At 37.5% G+C, this 23935-nt stretch overlaps 1 protein-coding gene across 19 annotated transcripts in view; it reads right to left on the reverse strand.

The window, feature by feature from the left end:
- Positions 1-23935, reverse strand: part of CADPS2 (calcium dependent secretion activator 2) — a 591939-nt gene that overhangs the window by 197435 nt on the left and 370569 nt on the right. For all 19 annotated transcript variants that reach the window (XM_045166445.1, XM_045166444.1, XM_045166437.1 and 16 more), the window contains exon 9: positions 10245-10311. In XM_045166445.1, coding sequence (XP_045022380.1) covers positions 10245-10311 — 67 coding nt within the window. The remainder of the gene's footprint in view (positions 1-10244; positions 10312-23935) is intronic.

Consider the following 23935-nt stretch of genomic DNA (forward strand, 5'->3'; position numbering starts at 1 on the left):
AATTTCAAAATCTTTGGAGATACCAAGAAAAAAAAAATCCAAGCAAAAAAGCCGCCAGCTTCAGAAAAATCACCTACTTTTGACAACCATGGTGATTTAAGTAAGTATTAAACATATGTTTTATTTTGTACTTCTTTTAATATTGTTTAATATTTCAAAAGTCACCTAACAGTCCTGGAGTTTACCACAGATGATTGGGCCCTGAGGTTTAACGAAGAGCACAGATGGAAGGGAAACAAAATACCAACGACCAACAAAGCTGTCACTGATAATTAGGGAATCTGACCCAGGAGACAATTGAAAAAAGTGCCGTTTGGCTTTTCAATACTTTGGTTCAAGAAGCAAAAAAGTATGAACACCATCCTTTGACTCACTAGCTCCTGGTTCTGCTTCTGTAAAATGACACTGCATTTTATTCTTTTGATTCCTCTAATATCCCCAAGCACCTTCCACTTTTGCCTATTTCTTTTGTAAGGTCATGGTAAATCACCTTACTGAGGCAAACCCTACAATGAACCTGTAGCATAAGATCAAGTGAATCCTTCTGAACAGTGTCAACACCTTGTAGCTACTGGTTTGGCAGCCAGTATCCAGGGTGAGGGTACACTGGAGAAATCCCACTTGGAGATAACTTATTATCAGTTGGCACTAATCTTTAATATATGCTGTGCATGGGTGCTAAGTCGCTTCAGTTGTGTCTGACTCTTGTGACTCTATGGACTGCAGCCTGCCAGGCTCCTCTGTCCATGGGATTCTCCAGGCAAAAATTCTGGAGTGGGTTGCCATTTCCTTCTCCAGGGGATTTTTCTGACCCAGGGATCGAAGTGCGTCTCTTATGTCTCCTGCATTTGCAGGCGGGTTCTTTACCACTAGTGCCACCTGGGAAGCCCTAATATATGCTGCTGAAAGCTAAATGGTAGGGGCCAGGGGTTCCCCATGCTCCCTGTGCTTCCAGCTGAAGGCAGTCTGGCCCATCTCCACATGCCAGGGAATTAGATAGAAACAGGTGGTCGGACCTATTCTGATCTGGTATTTGTTTTCAGGGATAAGCTGACTTATAAGCTTATATAATATACTATATTGCGACTGAAAATCCATTCAGTGGAAAGACAGAGCCATGATAAACATTCAGTATCCTTAACCCAATCTATTCTTAATAACTCCATAAAGAATGGATTTGTTGAGAACTGGGGGATATAAATGTACTTTAATCTGAGGACAGAGTTAAATCAGGCTTTTTTGGCATCACAGGGCACCTTAATTTGCTGGGGTCCCATGAGGTACCAGCATCTGATCTAGGAAACCTCCCATTTTATTTTCAACTGCCAACCTGTTCAACACCTGTCCGTGTCCACACGTGTAAGTGCTAACGATGAGTTCTTAGAGACCACCGCATTCTGGTTTGTATGTTGGGTTCCTACTGCAGGGATCATGTTAACAGCTGGCAGCTTAGCAACTGCCACCGTCTAATTTCAGTAAAGATTAAGGCTTAAAAATCCTTAGCTGGAAATGTTCTTGGCAGAGGCCAAAGGTGCTGCTAGTTATTTAAAAAAAAAAAAAATCCCAGAGCTTAATTTAATCAAGGAAAATGAATATATTTTTCAAGATCATGATGGATTTGAAGGGAATATATATTTACTGTCTTGACCAAATGGCATAAAAAAGATTTAGCAATCAGTGTATAAATTAGAAAGAGGAAAGGCAGTCTTTTAAAAAACAGTGCTCAGAGTGACTCACATATATTCATCTACTGAACAAATATTTAGCCAGTTTCTACTCACAGTAGATTACAAGACAGACAAGGTCTTTATTTTCATGGAGCATATATTCTAGAAGGGATAAAGAGATAATTAGCAAATAAATATATAAGGATGGATAACTCTGATCAGAGAAAAATGTTCTGAGAAATATAAAATTGGGTAATGTGACAGGGAGTCACTTCAGATTGTGTGGGCAAAAAAAGACCCATTTAAGGTGACATTTGACCTGATACCTAAGTGGGTAGGTAGAACAAACTAGTCATGGGGAAAATGTAAAAGCTAGAATAAATGTTCCGAATTTCTTTAGATGCTTAAGAAGCTAAGCAACAACCAAGTGGAAGAAAGGTGTGTGGTATGTTTAGTCACTAAGTCATGTCTGACCACATGAACTGCAGCAAAACCAGGCTTCCCAGTCCTCGGAAGAAAGGTAGGGAGATTTAATTCAAAGGCATATTTGCATAGAGATCACACTTTAAAAAGAAACTTATATTATTATATATTTGAGAGAGGAGGCTGGTGACCTGGAGGTGCTAAACCCCAGTTCTCGGCACTGCAATTAACCTGGACGCAGAGCATTACAAGTCAAGCTGCTGCTCAGTGATAGGCGAGGACTCATCTGAGAGGAAGCTAGAGGCCACAATAGGGACAATATATAGGACTTTCCCTTGGTTATGGCCAGAGGTTTTCTAAGTGTAATAGGCAGTCATGGAAGAATTTACACAGAAAATTGGCAAAACCTGAGTTATGCTTCAAATAGATTATTCTGGCAATGTGAAGAATGGATTGTCAGGAGAATGGTGGAAAGTAGACCCAGAGAGAACAGCTGGGACTCTATTGTGAAAATCCATGTGAAGATAATAACGGTTTCAAATAGAATGAGAGCAGAGAAGATGGAAAGAACTGAATGTAAGCAGGATACTATTCTGGCTGTAGATAAAATAGGATTTTCTGATTGACATGGGGTAATGAAAAAAAAGGGGACAAAAACGACACCATGGTTTTGGTTCAAGTATGCTCAAATATGGGCTTCCCCGATGGCTCAATGGTAAAGAATCTGCCTTCAATGCAGGAGATGCAGGTTTGATCCCTGGGTCAGGAAGATCCCCTGGACGAGGATAGTCCATAGGGTTGTAAAAAGTCAGATACACCTGCGCACACACGCACAGATGCTCAAATATAAATCAAGTTTATGTTTTATATAGGTTTGAGAAGGAACCCAAATTAAAGGTGAGATAATATTTACTTATCTTACATTTACCAGTCTTTATCATGCAGCAGGAACACTCCACATGTATGTGTAAAGATATATATGCATATGAATGCATGCATACATATAAATATATACACATACAGCGTTTTAAAGTTGAGTCTTATAAAACAATCAAGTCCATTAACATTCAATTCAGATAAATACGGTTACAATATTGCACATTCCTCATTCATAGGTCTTTACTCTTTCATGTAGGTGTGAGCTAGAAAAGAAGAGAAACAAATATTTTTCTATATGAACATACCAACGCAAATTTTAAAGGAACACAAGGTACATGGAAAAGAGGAATTTTGGCATTGGGATCATTTCCTGATCCTTATGAGATATTTCTTATCAAATTCAGCTCTACTCTCATTCTACTTTCTTTTATAATTTTAACTCTTGAGACATAGGTAAATGATCATTTCAATATATTTTACAACTATTTTGAAGAGTAAATGCATTATTTCATTTACAGAAAACTTGATTATTACAAAGGCTATCATAAAAAGGAAACTTAAAAAATTCTTTTCCTCTGAGATTTTTTCCCACAGCCAAAACAATTTTCAATTTTCTTTCCTATGTGCATTTTGAAAGATAAAATAATACATGCAACTCGACTCATAATAACCATTAACTATATAAAAAAAGACAAATTAAAAAAAAAAACTAAGTTTCAGTGAATATTTAAATATTCATGAGTCATCAAGTTTTATAAATCTTACTTCATATTGTAGGTATCTATGCCCTGGCTCAGCAATTCCATTTCTATAGGAATACTCTAACACACATGGATGAGCCCAGAGATCAAGCATATATATTCCAGCATCATTTGTTGATTAATGAAAGGAACTTAAATTTCTAAAAACAGGGAACTGTTACGTAAATTATTTTAAACTAAATTATGGAATCCAATCATCCATTAAAAGGAATAAAGTGAATTTTTAGATACTGACATGGTAACTTGATGTTTTATTTTTTATTTATCTTAAATATTTGTTTTAATTAATTTATTTATTTAGCTGTGTCAGTCTTGGTGGCATGTGGGATCTTCAGTCTTCATTGCAGCATGCAGGACCTAGTTCCCTGACCAGAGATTAAACCCAGGCCCCTTGCACTGGAAACGGAGTTTTAGTCAACTGGACCACAAGGGAAATCCCATAACACATTTTAAAAGCGGGTCAAAACAATTCAGAAAACAAATATATATGTGGATGATTCCATTAGGATTGGATTATACTGAAACAAGTTTAAAAGTTCAAACTACCAGCGGTGGCCGCTTGGCCATTGGGGGAAAAGACTGAAATCAGGGGGCCATGCTGGTAGGGGTTCTGATGAGGGCCACAGAGACTTCTGTATGGTTTGAGTTTATCCTACACTGAGCATGTCTTGGGTTTGTACATCTTAAATCAGTTTAAAACGTAAAGCCAGAGAGACACTACCCCATGACTTTCTTGATTTGACAGCGGTATATCTATTCACTTTGCATTACTATTAGCAAACATCAGCTTATGTCCTAAGACTAAACCTAGATCATCTAATTTCCTGCAGTAGTGGCATTCTCAGAAAACGTGACAGCAGTCTGCTGCAGGGTGTGCAGGATATTTCAGATATCAATAGGCTGGTGCAGCCACTTCTTTAAGCTGAGAGCAGATTTTGATGGCATCTCATTAAGAGAGTGGCTCTCGTATGTTTCCAGCAGGTACAGACCACTTAGTGGCATGGCTGACTGTTTATATCCTGTGCCAGCTCAGCTGATATGTAATTAACATTATGCCTTGATAGCCTGCTGTTGTTTGCAGCAACTTCAAGTCATGATTCTGACACATCAACAATAAGCAGAGAACACTTTGATACGAGGCCAAAACAACATAGATGTCTATCTACTTGTTTCCAGTAATGTCCCGCGGTAAGTGGGCTTCATGAGTGCGGGTCTCTTTATGCCATCACTCACTGGCCATTTCTTTAACGTAGTAACACTGTTATGTACCTCATGAAATGAATGTTCCACAGTGATTATGCACATACCTGTTTGTCTTCAGATCAACTGTAGTTGTGTGCATTTATTTGATCATGGCACAGTGACAAAGGATATGGGAGCTTAGCCTCTAGAGACTGACAGAACTGGATCTGATCACCAGACGCTATCTACCACATACTAACTGTATAATTCTGGCCAAATTATTAATATAAAACCTCTTTGTACATCAAGTTAATCTGTACAATGGGGATGATAATACCTATCCTCAAACCTTATTCTGAAGACTAAAAGAGAGTGTGGTGGTAAAACAGTGCTTTGCATAAGTGCCTGCCATATTTGCATAATAAATATTAGATTACAGATAGCAATAATTGTATTAATAGGTGAGTGCTTCAGGAATTTTTATATCACCACAAAATATGCAGCATCTGAGGGCATACAGTTATTTGCAGAGGTATTAGCTGAATACAGATTTATGAAATAATTCAGTTTGCTTAACTTGTAGATACAAATATGGAATTTTAAAGCCATTAAATGGTTTATTACAATGAACTAAAACATACTAATATCATAAGTACTTTACATCAATGATATCCTCCAAATGTAACACTTAAACACTGAATACGCTTAAAAAATTAATAAAAAACATATAAGTTTAATAAAAACACATGTAAGTTTTGGGAAGATTTTCAACATATTCCTCAAAATCACTGTTCTTTCAGTTTGGCTTGGTCCCAAATTTACCTTCATCAGAAACAAATGCAGCCTCAAAAAAAGCATGAAAAATCTTTTTAATACTGTAAGCATACCAGCTTTAGAATGTAAATGGGGTCCAAAATTAATCTTACTTAGCTCAGTTAACACCCCACAATGATAACTAATTCATTTGCCCATTTTCAACTCTGGTTTAAATGTTGATACAAGAGTCTCTGAAAAGTCTCTTCACCTCAGCAACTCCGCAAGTGTTCACTTCTAACCTTAGCCGCTGAGCAAACGAGACCCTCAATCAATTTTTATGAGCACAAATTCTTGGGCTGATGGCTAGACCTCCAGCTCCATCACTCAGATAATACACACTCACAAGTGGTGATGAGATTCACATTATCACCAGAGCACCATTCTGCCGACGGCAGCAGCAGACACAGCAGGGGCACGCTGTCCTCCTGAAACAAATCCCTCACCTTTCAATAGTGCAGCCCGAAGGTATGGATCCACAGGCCACGTGCCAACGGAATGAGCGCTATCCTAAAGATCCTAATAGAATGACCCACTTCTTCCCAATGAGTCCTTCTTGCTGAATCTCCATACACACCCATCTTGATTTTGAAGTGTGTACATCCGTCTTCCCATTACATTTGGAATTGAAAGGATGATTCAATTATATTTAACACTTGAAAAAATTGTCAGAGTACTGGCATGTAAATCTCAATACACTTGGGCATGGGATTCTCTGTGTGAATACGTGTATATACGTATATTTGTATAAAGATACAATGCTTCCCTGGTGGCTCAGACAATAAAGAATCTGCCCGCAATGCAGGAGACCTGGGTTCAATTCCTGGGTCAGGAAGATCCCCTGGAGAAGGGAATGGCAACCCACTGCAGTATTCTTCCCTGGAGAATCCCATGGACAGAAAAGCCTGGCGGGCAACGTCTATGGGGTTGCAAAGAGTCGGACACAACTGAGTGACTAACACTTTCACAATGCTTATCACATCAGATCAGATCAGATCAGTCGCTCAGTCGTGTCCAACTCTTTGCGACCCCATGAATCGCAGCATGCCAGGCCTCCCTGTCCATCACCAACTCCAGGAGTTCACTCAGACTCACGTCCATCGAGTCAGTGATGCCATCCAGCCATCTCATCCTCTGTCGTCCCCTTCTCCTCCTGCCCCCAATCCCTCCCAGCATCAGAGCCTTTTCCAATGAGTCAACTCATCGCATGAGGTGGCCAAAGTACTGGAGTTTCAGCTTCAGCATCATTCCTTCCAAAGAATATGACTTCAAATTTTAAGACGATATGTCAGGTAGAATACATCTGAATTCATGAAAGTTTGGTGGTGTTTATCCTAAATTTTAATTATGGAGTATAGAGGTTAACCTCCTTTGGTTTAAATTGAATGTTCTCATTAAAATGTTAAACATATTTTTGTTATATGGAGAATTTTCCAGCTCTCCAAAGACATGGTTAATGTTCTGTAAAGAACACTTAATGATCTCAAAGCACTGAAATTCTTTTTTTTGAATTTTTTTGAATAAAAGAAGAAAATTCTTTTATAAGTCTCTTATGGGGTAATAATGAACATATATATGGTTGCTCTGTAACTTGATTCTTGTGATCATATATCAAAAAATAAGGTAGGGAGCAAAGGATTATCCTGAACTTTACCTGGCTTGAAGCATAAAGTGTCCATCTGAACTCTCAAAACTGATCTATTAAGGCCTAATTTTCATATTAAAACAATGTATATTAGAAACTCTTTTAGCCTACTGTTACTTTACTGGATCTCTACAGGATTCTTTCTTTAAAAATAATGAATATGATCCAGCAATCATGCTCCTTGGTATTTACCCAAAGAAGCTAGAAAGTTATGTTTACACAAAAACCCGCACACAAATGTGTATAACAGCTCGATTCATAATTGCCAAAATTTGGAAGCAACCAAGATGTCATTCAGTAGGTGAACAGATAAACTGCTTCATTTGGACGATGGAATATTATTCAGTGCTAAAAAGAAATGCGTTTTTAAGCCATGGAAAAAACATGGAAAAACCTTAAATGAAATTCCTAAGTGAAAGAAGCTACTGAGTAACGGCTACACGCTGCAAGACTCCAGCTGTGGCGTTCTGGAAAAGGCAAACCTGCGGTAAAAAGATCAGGGGTTGCCAAAGGTGGGAGGGTGAACAGGCAGAACAGAGAGGATTTTCAAGGGAGTGAAATGCTTTGTATGATATTACAGTAATAAATAGTATGCTTGTTCAAATACACAGATGTACAACACCAAAAGTGAAATCTAAGAAAAAGTATGGACTTTCGATGAAGACGATGTGTCTAGTGTAGTTCACTCTTGGTAACAAATGTACCATTCTGGTGAGATGTTGATAGTGGGGGAAGCTATGTGGGGACAGAGGATAGGTAGGAAATCTCTGTACCTTCCCTTAAATTTTGTTGTGAACCTAAAACTGCTCTTAAAAAACCATATTGACTAATAGGTATGACATGTTGAAATCTGTGGTTACTGGGTGACATTCTCATGTGTTCCTATACTTATTTCCATCAGTTCAACTCTATGCTTACTAAGAATCAGTAGCGTTTGATTAGGCCAATAACATCAGCTACTGATCTTATGGGATGAGAACTTACGATATTTTGTGTAAATGCATGATATATGACCATGAAAAAGAAGCTGCAGTTTTTATGAAAAATCATTTGAATGCTTTGGAAAGATTTGACAAAGACAAGTCACTAACACAAACTTGCTAAATTAGACATAGGTGAGAAAATCTATAAGTGGAAATAAAATAAAAATGTACAGAAAGATATGTGCTCAAACTGCCTAGTAAATGCATTTAAATTTTTGTGCCAGTGTAAAGAAATTAAGCCTAGAAACCAAAGAAGATGCCTTATAGGTGTGACTTTTGGAGGACAGACCATTGAGAACTCCCAACAGGGAGCCCTTACTCAAAGCAAATGTGTGGGTTTTATATAAAATATATTGTCTGTGTGTGTGCAAATGTATGTGCATATTTTATTAATCTGGTTGACCAAATATTGGTTCTATTTACTTACTTATAAATTTTGTTATTATTTATTTTTGACTGCATTGCATGGCATGTGGTATCTTGGTTTTCTAAGCAGGGATTGAACCAAGGGCCCTTGCAATGGAAGCCTGGAGTCTTAACCTCTGGACCACCGTGGGATTCTCAGTTCTATTTACAAAAGAAAAAGTTACACTTTACCCAGGCAGGGAAAAAACCCACTTTTGATTAAAAATTTAAGCTTTCATGAAGTTACCATGCTATTATGGCACATCAATAAAATAATTTTATCCAGCAGTAGATAGATTACTTTATTTCTGGAAGATAGCAAATGATTTTCCTTCCTTGGGATATCACCATGTTAACCTGATCTAGTCTATACTTGCTTAATGCGTTGAGTAGGGCTTCCCTGGGGCTCAAGTGGTAAAGAAGTCACCTGCCAATGCTGGAGATGCAAGTTTGGGAAGATCCCTTGGAGGAGGAAATGGCAACCCACTCCAGCATTTTTGTCTGGGGAAATCCCATGGACAGACAGAGCCTGGGGGGATGCTACTGTACATGGGCTTGCAAAATAGTTCAGATATGACTTAGCAACTGAAGAACAACAATAATGTGTGGATAGGAATTGATAAGATTTTACAGACTGTTTTGTGTTAATGATACCAAGAGAGCTTCTCTTTTCATATATATTCATTGGGAATAAGACAGCTTGAATTTATCATGAACTGGAATGACTATTACTCAAAATTATTCTTTAAAGTAACTTTACTAAATGAGTATATTCTATGAGCAAAGGTCATTCATAATCAAACACCAAAACAAAACAAGAGTCTACTGAACTGTACATTGTAGTACTCTGCCTATATTCAGAATCCTATCTCAAACAAATCCACCAGTCAAGGCAATTAAAAAACCTGTACCTCTGAATAAGTGATATATATGATACGCTTTTTTAAAAGGCATGTTTTTATGAATTAAGTTTTATCTATAAAACATCAGAATAATGCAGTGGTTCTCAAGGTATGGTCTTAGGATCCTGGGGATCTTCAAAATCCTTTCAGGGGACTTGTGAGGTCAAAACCATTTTTAAAGTTATGTTTAAACATCTTTGCCCGTTTCACACTTACTCTCTCAAGAACATATAGTGGAGTTTTCCAGAGGCTAAATTTCACCTGAGACTGCAACAGATTGAAGGCAGAATCTGATTTGAAAATACAGCTGCATTCTATTTTTATTAAGCCAGACATTGAAGAGGTGCACAAAAGCATAAAATAATGCCATTTAGTTCACTAAAATGTTTGGCTTGAAAAAATAGCTATTTTAAATAAAAAGGTTAGTTGCATTGGAATGGCCTTACTACTTTCATTTTAAAATGAATAAATATTTTCTAAATTTCTCAGTTTTAATTTCTAATACAATAGATACTGACAGAATAACCCAAATAAAAGTTTGATTGGCTTAGAGTGGTTATATGACAGGAAAAAAGTGTACTTACCTGAACAAGAACAAAGTAACGTTTTTTCCATCTTTTCCAAACCTTCTGCCCAAGGGCATACAGATATCTGGTAAGAAAAACAAAAATATCTTATATGAATAATGGTGTGGTGCCACATAATCATATTTATTCCACAGGTATTTATTCTCGAGAGCAGCCTGCAAAGTTTAGTTCAATTGGAACCTGTGATAGCACACGACTTCTGTGTTACAAAATGACTGAGTCTGTTCTAAGGCTCTTGAAAGGGAATTGATATATGTGGCTTATCAATTTGTCAGTTCTCTCCACAAATTGAGCCAAGTTGGAAAGGATAATCAAAGAAGCAGTAGGAATTGTATTCTTACACATATTTCTCAGGAGAGACGTATGCTATGAATTGAGGCTAGGGTACCAGATATTTCAGCTTGCAGGTGACAGAGGCTGAGGAGTGTGGCCTGGCAGGGAGCCGGCTGCAGAGTCCAGAACCCAGGATGAAGAGTCTCTTTCCAGCTGAGTGTCCCCAAGATGTGCTTGTACCAATCTCAGTTTCCAATTCCTTAACTATCAAATCAAAGAAGTATATGTGATGATTTCTAAGGTCCAAGCCCTGTAACTTGGAGATTTATCTGACTTATGTGAGCTTCTTAATGCAAAATTTCCTAACTATGAAACTCAGATACTAATGAAAGTGACATTGTATAATTTAATAGTGGTTTCAACCAAGACTTCTGTTTAACTGTGCGTTGCTGTTAGTAACCTGAATTGAAATGATTCAAGTAGTTAATCACTGGAGAACAGAACTTTTGTTCTTACTGAATACACAGATGTAGGCTTAAGGATTGAGGAGGAAAGGGAAGAAATTAAATATTAATCAAGTATGAACATGTCATGGAGAGCTATTTAAAATTATATCCCATACCTCCCACAAAAGTGGAAAACATTTTAGAAGTTAAAAAGTATGGATTCATGTTGATGTATGGCAAAACCAATACAATAGTGTAATTAGCCTTCAATTAAAATAAATAACTTTATATTAAAAAAGTATGACAGAGACCTAATTTTTAAAGTATGATTTTTCAATATTTTATCACAATTCCTTTTTCTGTAGTCAAGATTTAACATTATAGAGGGTATTCAAACTAATTTAAATTATATACAATTCTGAATGATTAAAAAAAACCCTTTAGCTAATAGTTTGTTGACGGTCTTAAAGTCTTTAGATTTCCTCTCGATTTTTTTTTTTTTTTAAATTTTATTTTATTTTTAAACTTTACATAACTGTATTAGATTTGCCAAATATCAAAATGAATCCGCCACAGGTTTACATGTGTTCCCCATCCTGAACCCTCCTCCCTCCTCCCTCCCCATTCCATCCCTCTGGGTCGTCCCAGTGTACCAGCCCCAAGCATCCAGTATCGTGCATCGAACCTGGCGGCAACTCATTTCATACATGATATTTTACATGTTTCAATGCCATTCTCCCCAATCTTCCCACCCTCTCCCTCTCCCACAGAGTCCATAAGACTGTTCTATACATCAGTGTCTCTTTTGCTGTCTCGTACACAGGGTTATTGTTACCATCTTTCTAAATTCCATATATATGCGTTAGTATACTGTATTGGTGTTTTTCTTTCTGGCTTACTTCACTCTGTATAATAGGCTCCAGTTTCATCCACCTCATTAGAACTGATTCAAATGTATTCTTTTTAATGGCTGAATAATACTCCATTGTGTATAACTGAAATCTTAGCTTCAAATTTTAGCTTCTGTTTTATGAAAATAATTATCCTTTGCAAAAAAAAAGCAAACATACTTTTTGCCCCCTTTTAAAAAATATATGGGATATTGGCTAAGGGGTGCTGAAATGATGGGCTTTCCTATTCACTGCTCATGGAGTGTAAAATAAGACCACCTTATTGTAGAATAAGACCACCTTATTGTAGAATACGGAGAAGGCAATGGCACCCCACTCCAGTACTCTTGCTTGGAAAATCCCATGGACAGAGGAGCCTGTTAGGCTGCAATCCATGGGGTCGCTAAGAGTCGGACACGACTGAGCGACTTCACTTTCACTTTTCACTTTCATGCATCGGAGAAGGAAATGGCAACCCGCTCCAGTGTTCTTGCCTGGAGAATCCCAGGGACAGGGGAGCCTGGTGGGCTGCCGTCTATGGGGTCACACAGAGTCGGAAATGACTGAAGTGACTTAGCATTGTAGAATAACATGACATGCAAAGATGCGCTCAATAAAGGATAGAAATGGTATGGACCTAACAGAAGTAGAAGATATTAAGAAGTGGCAAGAATACACAGAAGAACTGTACAAAAGACATCTTCATGACCCAGATAATCACAATGGTGTGATCACTTCACCTAGAGCCAGACATCCTGGAATGTGAAGTCAAGTGGGCCTCAGGAAGCATGACTACTAACAAAGCTAGTGGAGGTGATGGAACTCTCAAATCCTAAAAAGTGATGCTGTGAAAGTGCTGCACTCAATATGTCAGCAAATTTGAAAACTCAGCACTGGCCACAAGACTTGAAAAGGTCAGTTTTTATTACAATCCTAAAGAAAGGCAATGCCAAAGAATGCTCAAACTACCACACAATTGCACTCATCTCACACCCTAAGTAATGCTCAAAATTCTCCAAGCCAGGCTTCAACAATATGTGAACAGTGAAATTCCAGATGTTCAAGCTGGATTTAGAAAAGGCAGAGGAACCAGAGATCAAACTGCCAACACCTGCTGGATCATCAAAAAAGCAGGAGAGTTCCAGAAAAAAATTTATTTCTGCTTTATTGACTGCCAAAGCTTTTGACTGTGTGAATCACAATAAACTGAGGAAAATTCTGAAAGACATGGGAATACCAGACCACCTGACCTGCCTCTTGAGAAATCTGTGTGCAGGTCAGGAAGCAACAATTAGAACTGGATATGGAAAAACAGACTGCTTCCAAACAGGAAAAGGAGTACGTCAAGGCTGTATATTGTTACCCTGCTTATTTAACTTACATGCAGAATACATCATGAGAAATGCTGGGCTGGATGAAGCACAAGCTGGAATCAAGATTGCTGGGAGAAATATCAATAATCTCAGATATGCAGATGACACCACCCTTATGGCAGAAAGAGAAGAAGAACTAAAGAGCCTCTTGATGAAAGTGAAAGAGGAGAGTGAAAACCTGGCTTAAAACTCAGCATTCAGAAAACGAAGATCATGGCATCTGGTCCCATCACCTCATGGCAAATAGACGGAGAAACAGAGGAAACAGTGACAAGACTTTATTTTTTTGGACTCCAAAATCACTGCAGATGGTGACTGCATCCATGAAAATAAAAGACGCTTGCTCCTTGGAAGAAAAGTTAAGACCAACCTAGACAGCATATTAAAAAGCAGAGACATTACTTTGCCAACAAAGGTCCATCTAGACAAAGCTATGGTTTTTCCAGTAGTCATGCATGGATGAGAGAGCTGGACCATAAAGAAAGCTGAGCACCGAAGAACTGATGCTTTTGAATTGTGGTGCTGGAGAAGACTCTTGAGAGTCCCTTGGAGTGCAAGGAGATTCAACCAGTCCATCCTAAAGGAAATCAGTCCTGAATATTCATTGGAAGGACTGGTGTTGAAGCTGAAGCTCCAATACTTTGGCCACCTGATGCAAAAAGCTGACTCACTGGAAAAGACCCTGATGCTGGGAAAGACTGAAGTCAGGAAGAGAAGGGGACAATAGAGGATGGCATCACCAACCTCATGGGCATGAGTTTGAGTAAACTCCAGGGGTTGGTGATGGACAGGGAGGCCTGATATGCTGCAGTCCATGGGGTCGCAAAAAGTCGGACATGACCGAGTGACTGAACTGAACTGATACAAAAATAGTCCCCCACTTGTTCATCATGGAATTAGGGAAACAGACACACACACGTATACATATGTTACATGGATATACAGAACAGTATTATTCATATTATTAAAAAAGGTAACAATGTCCAACAGTAGGTGAATTGTTTAATAAATGCTGGAAAACGCACATAAAGAAATATTATGCTGCCTCTGAAAAAATATTTTTGATAAAATTAATAACAAGGAATATCTCATGATATAATATTTTATGAAAAAAGTTTCAAAAACATATAAATACTTAAGAGATTTGAAATTTGTAAAAGAAATATATGAAATAGATATTTCAAAAATTTTAGTAATAGGGCCTTTGAATCGTGGGATTATGGAAGATTTAATTTTCCATCTTTATTTCCTGTATTTCTAAATTTTCAGGGAAAAAAAAACACACACACAAACAGAAATGGAGTGACTAAAAGTTGACATAAATCCTAGGCTCCTGCCTAGCAAACATCGCCAGTACTGCCCGAATCAATGATGTAGTTTCTCTCTCTCAGACACATTAGTTAACAGGAGTATTTTGTGAACTTCTATTTAGTTTTATAATACTCGGGATATCCTATCGTCTGCGCTTCTGAATGTAGTAGTGATGCAGTTAGAGACTATCAGAAACATCCGTCAGTACTCTTCTCACCTGCTCACTCTCCCCTCCTGATGGCCCCTGAAAACCCTCTGCCCCACCTTTGCTGCAGCCTCTAATTTCTCTTCTATGGTTCCAGTGATAGGTGTTGAGTTGCTCTCTTCCTGTCTTCCCCATGTAATTTTCCTCTTCTGAAAGGCACACACCCCAGTGCTTATTACAGGGTTAAGAGCAATGACCTCAATAGCTATATATACTGTGGACATGACAGATGCTCTCTGTACAAATTCACCAGCAAGATGTGCAGCAAACAGCTGCCAAGGAGTCAAGAGGGCATTTGGAATAACTTCTGCCTGTGACCGCAGGCTGCTTCTTCAACGTGTCTCACTTAGCCTGCTGGTCAGACATAAGCGAAAGTGAATAGTGATTCACAAACCATCAACACCACAAGCAAGTGTAAGTCTGGCCTACAGCGAAGGTTCTGCATAAGGGATAATACTGTCAGCAGCAACTTCATTCAAAATGATGCCTCGACACATTCGAAATGAAAAGGTATGATCTCTGTGAAGAGAGAAAGCAAAAGGGTGGGTGGATGCACGTGGGTATATTGAAAGATGTTGTGAAGAATAGAATAAAAGACAATTCAAGATTGGAACCAAGGTAAGCATTTGAATGTTGGGCCTTGAGGCATTATGGGCTACTGTACTGTAAGAATTCAATAGAACATGCACGGAAGAAGTCACCACTGATCATACATTTCTAGAAAGGAATTCCTCATTAGAGTTTTCGTGGCAATATAAAAAAAAATTATATTCAACAGAAGTAAACATTTCTGCATAATGTAAATGTTACCAATGTTATGAGGGAAAAAGAAAATATGACAGTTTCTTCCTTTAGTTTTCCTTGTAGCCAGACAAAAATTTTACATAAGAAATGAACAGAAATAAAAGATGTCAGAAGCAATAACTGATACTAAATAAGAATACATTAAACTTAATTTCAAATCTAACTTTTTTCCTTATAATCATGCCTTCTAGAATTAGGTATCAATAATCATCATCTGGCTGCTTTTTTACTGGTATAAAATCAGATTCTTAGTATAAGAGACACATGTAAAGTTCAGGGGAGAATGAAAAAAAATGTTCACCAATGTCAATCAAGAGCAAAAAGTCACAACCCAAATAAGAATCAAGGAGTCAAAATGATTAGGTTGTCATTAAGAGTGATGCCAAAAAAAATGACATGGAAATTATAACAATGCTAAGTTTTTAAAAAGCTGTCATGTGAACTCATAGTGTATGTATGGCAAAAAAAAAAAAAAAAATCCAGAAAGATGTATCAAAATGTTACACCTGAAAATTAATACCTGGCTGATCAGATTAAGGATAAATTTCATTTTCTTCTTAATGTCTTTTTGCATTTCCACAATTTCTACATTAATCATGTCTTCATATTTTTTTTGGTTACCGTTTAAGTAAGGTTTATTGTTAGTGTACTTAAAGCAAAATTCACCCATTTTAGATATATAATTTGATGAAAGTTGACATAGGAGGAATGTAACCACCACAATGAATTTATAGAACATCTCCACTCCTCACCCAAAGGTCTCTTTATGCCTTTTTATAATTAGTCTTCTCCTCACACCCCCAGCTCTGCAACCACCGATCTGACCTTAGAGTTCAGTTTTCCAGAAGGTCATGTAAGTGGAATTGTACACTATGCAGCCTTTTGTGTCTAGCATCTTTCACTTAGGAAAAAGTTTTTGAGATTCAGCTTTTGTCTGTATCAGGAGTTTATTCCTTCTTATTTCAATGTATGACTTCAATGTGTTTATCTTTCACCAGTTGGTAGACATTTGTTTCCACCTGTATGCTAAATGCTACGCTAAGTCACTTCAGTCGTGTCCGACTCTGTGCGACCCCATATGAGAGCATACTAAATCACTTCAGTCATGTCCAGCTCTTTGTGACTCCATGGACTATAGCCCGCCAGGCTTCCCCGTCCCTGGGATTCTCCAGGCAAAAACACTGAAGTGGGTTGCCATTTCCTTCTCCAGTGCATGAAAGTGAAAAGTGAAAGTGAAGTCGCTCAGTCGTGTCCGACCCTCAGCGACCCCATGGACCACAGCCTACCTTTATGGCTATCATAAATAAAGGCTGCTATAATCAGTAACATTTGGACTTTCCCAGTGGCCCAGCAGTAAAGAATCCACCTGCAATGCAGGAGCCGAAAGGAGATGCAGGCTTGATCCCTGGGTTGGGAAGACCTCCTGGAGGAGAGCATGGCAAACCACTCCAGTATACTTGCCTGGAGAATTCTATGGACAGAGGAGCCTGGCGGGCTGTAGTCCATGGAGTCACAAAGAGCTGGACATGACTGAAGTGATTTAATATGCTCTCATAACCATTCATATTTAAGACCTTGTGTGAGCACATATTTTCATTTCTCCAGAGTAAATATCTAGGATTGGGATTATTGAGTTATAGTGAAAATGTGTTTAACTATAGAAACTGCCAAATTGTTTTCCAAAGTGCTGTACAATTTTGCATTACCATTAACAATGCATGAGAGCTCATCCTACTAACCTGCTCCCGGCATGCAGCACGTGGGATCTTAGTTCCTAGACCAGGGATCAAACCTGTGCCCCCTACATTGGAAGCATGGAGTCTTAACCACTGCACCACCGGGGCAAGTCTCCTCATCTTGCTTTCATAATTAGGAAAAAAAAAACTTTTATTAAGGATTTGAAGGATGTGGACATTACATAAATAATACAGAAATAAATAATATTTATTCTGTAATATTCATTACAGAAATAAATAATGTTTATTCTGTAATATTCATTACAGAAATAAATAATATTTCTGCCATGATTAAGCTGAATTCCTAAAGACCAAAGATGAGGATGTCTTGTCACTTTATCTTGAGTACTGTGGCAGGCTCCTATAAGCTTTAATGGTTAAATGGGTTTTCTAGTTTTCAAAGCTTTTTCAAGTCTGGTATTTAAAGCAGTCTAAATTCTTTGAAGGTAGGTGGTCTTATCTGGGGATGACTGAAGTGTAGAGAGAGTAAGGAAAAAGGAGCCCAAATCATTTGAATACTTGATTATAATCAGGTAGTCCATTTATTAGAAAGCATCTATAAAAGTGAAAATGCATTCTCTTCGGACTCATCTTTATGCTGAGCACTACTGTTGAATTGAGAGTATGGTGTTTTGTTTTTAATGTTGAGTGTTAGGCTATTAATTATCTCTTTTATGGATAAAAATGCAGTAATTTTTTAATTTCAGAAAAATATACTAAAGTTACATTTAACATACGTTATATTAAGCAAAAAATTCATTTCATTACAGACATATGCTAAAGCTGAAACTCCAGTACTTTGGCCACCTCATGCAAAGAGTTGACTCATTGGAAAAGACTCTGATGCTGGGAGGGATTGGGGGCAGGAGGAGAAGGGGACGACAGAGGATGAGATGGCTGGATGGCATCACCGACTCGATGGACGTGAGTTTGAGTGAACTCTGGGAGTTGGTGATGGACTGGGAGGCCTGGCATGCTGCGATTCATGGGGTCACAAAGAGTCGGACAGACTGAGCGACTGAACTGAATGGAACTGAACACATATAGAAATGCTTAATTACTGAAAAATGAGTTCTTTTAGGGAGACTATATGTACATCTATAATGAATTTTTAAAGAATTTATATACAATAGGTTGACTTGAGTTCAAATAGTCATAAAATATAAATTGATCATTCCTTAATGATTTAGAATAGGACCCTATAAGTATCTCAGGGTGATTACCATGAACATTAATTATAATTGTGCAGTTCTGTAAAAGGAGAAGGTACATCTGATAGGACTAAATCTATTCGACATACAGTGGCAATAGTGTTAATTAAATCCTTGAGAGTTATTTACTTGTCACTTATTTCTGCTTCATAAAAATAGTTTAGAACTTTCAAAAGTCTATTATTAATATTCCATTGCTATGTGAATCTGAACTCTGGAAAAATTCATTTTTTTAATGCTTTATGAAATCTGATTATACCCCAAAAAGGTATAGAGAATATTATCCAAGAGGTGTATTTGTCATCCAGGAGACAGACAGTACCTTGGCTGGTATACTACTCTTAGAGGGGCTGGGGTGGGGGCAGTGGATCTGCTCTGCAGTTGTATTCTCCCCAAATATTCTATAGCCCGTTGAGTCAATATTAGCTTCCTCTAAATACATGATTATCTCAAAAAAAAAAGTTAAGAGTATGTACATCAGACCTGCCAAACAATAGGCAAAATGGGAACAGACATTTAACTGGGTTCTATGTGACAATTTATATAATGTTACCCAATAAAATAAGTGTCACACAGCAGGAGAGCAACATTCTTTAACGAATGAATTTTTTTCACCTTATTTAAAGAGGGTTTAAAGAGCAAAGCAAAAGCAAGTCTTTTGTTTAAGTTTTGGTGGGGCTTTAAACATTATTCATTTTCATCTACCTACAGAACTTGGTTTTAAACAAAACCATGTTTTCTCATCCTGTTAAATAATCTCAGTTAGTAAGAAATGGATGAAGGGACTTCCTTGGTTGTTCAGTGGTTAGGACTCTGAGAATCTAATGCAGGGCATTCAGGCTGGACCTCTGGTTGGGGAACTAAGAGTCCACAAATTGCATGATGTGCCCTCCCAAAAAACCCGAAATGGATAGAAAAGGCACACATATCAGCAGTTTTCACAATCAGAGTCATACTGCATTCTCTTCAGTTCAGTTCAGTTGCTTAGTAGTGTCCAACTCTTTGCGACTCCATGAACTGCAGCACACCAGGCCTCCCTGTCCATCACCAACTCCCGGAGTTTACTCATACTCATGTCCATCGAGTCGGTGATGCCATCCAGCCATCTCATTCTCTGTCGTCCCCTTCTCCTCTTGCCCCCAAACCCTCCCAGCATCAGAGTCTTTTCCAATGAGTCAACACTTCGCATGAGATGGCCAAAGTATTGGAGTTTCAGCTTCAGCATCAGTCCTTTCAATGAACACCCAGGACTGATCTCCTTTAGAATGGACCGAATGGATCTCCTTGCAGTCCAAGGGACTCTCAAGAGTCTTCTCCAACACCACAGTTCAAAAGCATCAATTCTTCAGCGCTCAGATTTCTTCACAGTCCAACTCTCACATTCATACATGACCACTGGAAAAACCATAGCCTTGACTAGATGGACTTTTGTTGGCAAAGTAATGTCTCTGCTTTTGAATATGCTATCTAGGTTGGTCATAACTTTCCTTCCAAGGAGTAAGCGTCTTTTAATTTCATGGCTGCAGTCACCATCTGCAGTGATTTTGGAGCAAAAAAAAATAGTCTGACACTGTTTCCCCGTCTATTTCCCATGAAGTGATGGGACCAGATGCCATGATCTTCATTTTCTTAATGTTGAGGTTTAAGCCAACTTTTTCACTCTCCTCTTTTACTTTGATCAAGAGGCTTTTTAGTTCCTCTTCACTTTCTGCCATAAGGGTGGTGTCATCTGCATATCTGAGGTTATTGATATTTCTCCCGGCAATCTTGATTCCAGCTTGTGCTTCTTCCAGCCCAGAGTTTCTCATGATGTACTCTGCATAGAAGTTAAATAAGCAGGGTGACAATATACAGCCTTGACGTACTCCTTTTCCTATTTGGAACCAGTCTGTTGTTCCATGTCCTGTTCTAACTGTTGCTTCCTGACCTGCATATAGATTTCTCAAGAGGCAGGTCAGGTGGTCTGGTATTCCCATTTCTTTCATAATTTTCCACAGTTTATTGTGATCCACACAGTCAAAGGCTTTGGCATAGTCAATAAAGCAGAAGTAGATGTTTTTCTGGAACTCTCTTGCTTTTTCGATGATCCAGTGGATGTTGGCAATTTGATGTCTGGTTCTTCTGACTTTTCTAAAACCAGCTTAAACATGTGGAAGTTCACAGTTCATGTACTGCTGAAGCCTGGCTTGGAGAATTTTGAGCATTACTTTACTAGTGTGTGAGATGAGTGCAATTGTGCGGTAGTTTGAGCATTCTATGGCATTGCCTTTCTTTGGGACTAGAATGAAAACTGACCTTTTCCAGTCCTGTGGTCACTGCTGAGTTTTCCAAATTTGCTGGCATATTGAATGCAGCACTTTCACAGCATCATCTTTCAGGAGTTGGAATAGCTCAACTGGAATTCCATCACCTCCACTAGCTTTGTTCGTAGTGATGCTTTCTAAGGTTGACTTGACTTCACATTCCAAGATGTCTGGCTCTAGGGGAGTGATCACACCATCGTGATTATCTGGGTCGTGAAGCTCTTTTTTGTACAGTTCTTCTGTGTATTGTTGCCACCTCTTCTTAATAGCACCTGCTTCTGTTAGGTCCATACCATTTCTGTCCTTTATTGAGCCCATCTTTGCATGAAATGTTCCCTTGGCATCTCTAATTTTCTTGAAAAGATCTCTAGTCTTTCCCATTCTGTTGTTTTCCTCTATTTCTTTGCATTGATCGCTGAGGAAGGCTTTCTTATCTCTCCTTGCTATTCTTTGGAACTCTGCATTCAGATGCTTATGTCTTTCCTTTTCTCCTTTGCTTTTCACTTCTCTTCTTTTCATAGCTATTTGTAAGGCCTCCCCAGACAGCCATTTTGCTTTTTTTGCATTCCTTTTTCATGGGATGGTCTTGATCCCTGTCTTCTGTACAATGTCACGAACCTCTGTCAATAGTTCATCAGGCACTCTATCTATCAGATCTAGTTGCTCCTCTTGGCCCACTGCATTCTCTAGTATTCTGCACTAGAGTATGGTGCTAGGGAAAAATTCCCTAATCAAAGTTAAATTTGATTCAAGATTATTATTTAAATAAGGATAAGAGATATATTCTATTGTGTGTAATATATTTGAAAAGCAAGTATTTCCAATGCTACTTTATACTAAAAATAACACTTTTTCCATTGAATATGTCCAATGTGTCACAATACTCATGTAAACTAGAGTATTTTTGGATTAGTTAAAAATTTAGAAAGATGGTAACAATAACCCTGTGTATGAGACAGCAAAAGAGACACTGATGTATAGATCAGTCTTATGGACTCTGTGGGAGAGGGAGAGGGTGGGGAGATTTGGGAGAATGGCATTGAAACATGTATAATATCATGTATGAAACGAGTCGGCAGTCCAGGTTCGATGCACGATACTGGATGCTTGGGGCTGGTGCACCAGGACGAACCAGAGGGAGGGTATGGGGAGGGAGGAGGGAGGAGGGTTCAGGATGGGGAACACAGGTATACCTGTGGTGGATTCATTTCAATATTTGGCAAAACTAATACAATATTGTAAAGTTTAAAAATAAAATTAAAAAAAATAACTGCTCAGATACTATTGTAAAGTGTTTGCTTTCATCAATAAACCCAACTTAAGTAAGGTATTAAGAAGCTGTTCCCTTTGAACAAAAAAATTGCCTGCTCAACTTTAAAATCTTCTCTGTTTACAAAGAAATGAGCAGCACTGACACAAAGCTCGGATTTAACATATAAGAATAAAGCCTTGAAACATTTGGTTTTATAAATCAGTGTACATACAGCAATAATCTTAAAGTATTAATTCCTCTTCTAGGACTATTTCTAATGAAGAATTCTATTTGCTTCCAAGAAACATAGGAATCAGCTAGGAAATAAGGCACAAAATGAACTAAATGTGTATCAATGCTTCATTCACCTATGATTTTTTTTTTTTGTATTTCTAACTATTCCTAGGTCATGCTCTACCCTCAAATATCAAAGCTAAGAGACAATGAACCTCAAGTCTGTTACTTGTGTACTTAAAATATGGTATGGACATGAAGATTACGTACCATGATAACCATGTTGTTAGGGAAAAATGTCAAGAAAAAAGAAAATAAAAAGAGTTTTGGTATAGTCAAACCTTTAAGTCAATATAGTTATTATCAACAAGGCAAACTGGTCATCATTTTCCATCCATTACAGCACAGTTATATATGAGAATCTCAATATTTAACATTAAAAATCATACAACCTCCATGGTCTCAACGTGATCCTTAAAAGCATTATCTGTTAACTTAAGAAGCCAGCTGGGACACAAACCACAGTTGTTCCTTAAAGTTTTCATTTGTGAATAAAGAAAAGCAGAGTCTTAATGAGATCCATCAGAATACTCTCTGATAACAGGAATAAAAACTTTTCTGTAGAGATATTTTGATCTTAACAGCATGTATTACTCTTAACAGCATGTATTACTAATAAAATGATCTCAACATATTTGTTGAGTAAAATGAAGTTTGGTAAAAATCATCTTCAAGCAAAACAAAAATCCACATAATTAAGAAGTTTATTTCTGCTGAATTTTCAAATAGATATTCATATTTTATCACATGTTCACATTGCAATGCCTATAAAAATAAATTATTTTAAATGCTTGTTTTTTCACACAGTACCCCTGTGAGTATTTAATAAAACAGATTTCCATATAACACTGTATGACTTGCCTTCCTTTAAGCCAGAAAACCTCTGAAACTAGTTTTACTAATAAATTAAGCCACTTTCTACAAATGCTATATATCATCTGCTAATATATATATATATATATAAAATCGGAAAAGTCAATGAAATTTCAAGTGCTCATTTGTTGATTACTTTTAAAAATTTAGATTTAACTTATCTACATAACACAATATGTCTGAATTACAATATACTCTATATTATTCTAGTAAAGAAATAGCCAATATTCTCTAACCATGCCATATTTGAAAAAGAAAATGGAATATTAAAAGAAAATACTGGAAAATGAAATCAAGAATTCATTTATCCAAACATTTTAAAATCACTTTATAAAACCTTTCTAACCAGAAAGTTGTTCAAAGAACACTTTAACATACAAATTCTCCAGATGTATTACTAAATATTGTAGTTTAGTTTCAATTAGAGCAGTGGCAGACAGTTCTAAAAGAAAGGTGAATATGACGATTTATTTGCACTGAGTCCATGCTGTGGGAGTTCAGAATTTTACTTTATGATGAAAAATCATCACTAATGAATATTTGAGAAACATAATTGTATACAGAATCTGGGAATTATTTGGCACTTAAGGAAAAAAAAGACTGTTACTTTAGGCAGATCACTTATGACTCTAGCTTTTTATTCAAAGAAATGGAACAATCAATCTACATGTGGAATGATAAAGCCTATTCTTCTATGAGCCTTCATTTTTCAAGGAA

This window comes from Bubalus bubalis, chromosome 8, assembly GCF_019923935.1.
Source record: "Bubalus bubalis isolate 160015118507 breed Murrah chromosome 8, NDDB_SH_1, whole genome shotgun sequence".
In the NCBI taxonomy this organism is placed as follows: Eukaryota; Metazoa; Chordata; class Mammalia; order Artiodactyla; family Bovidae; genus Bubalus; species Bubalus bubalis.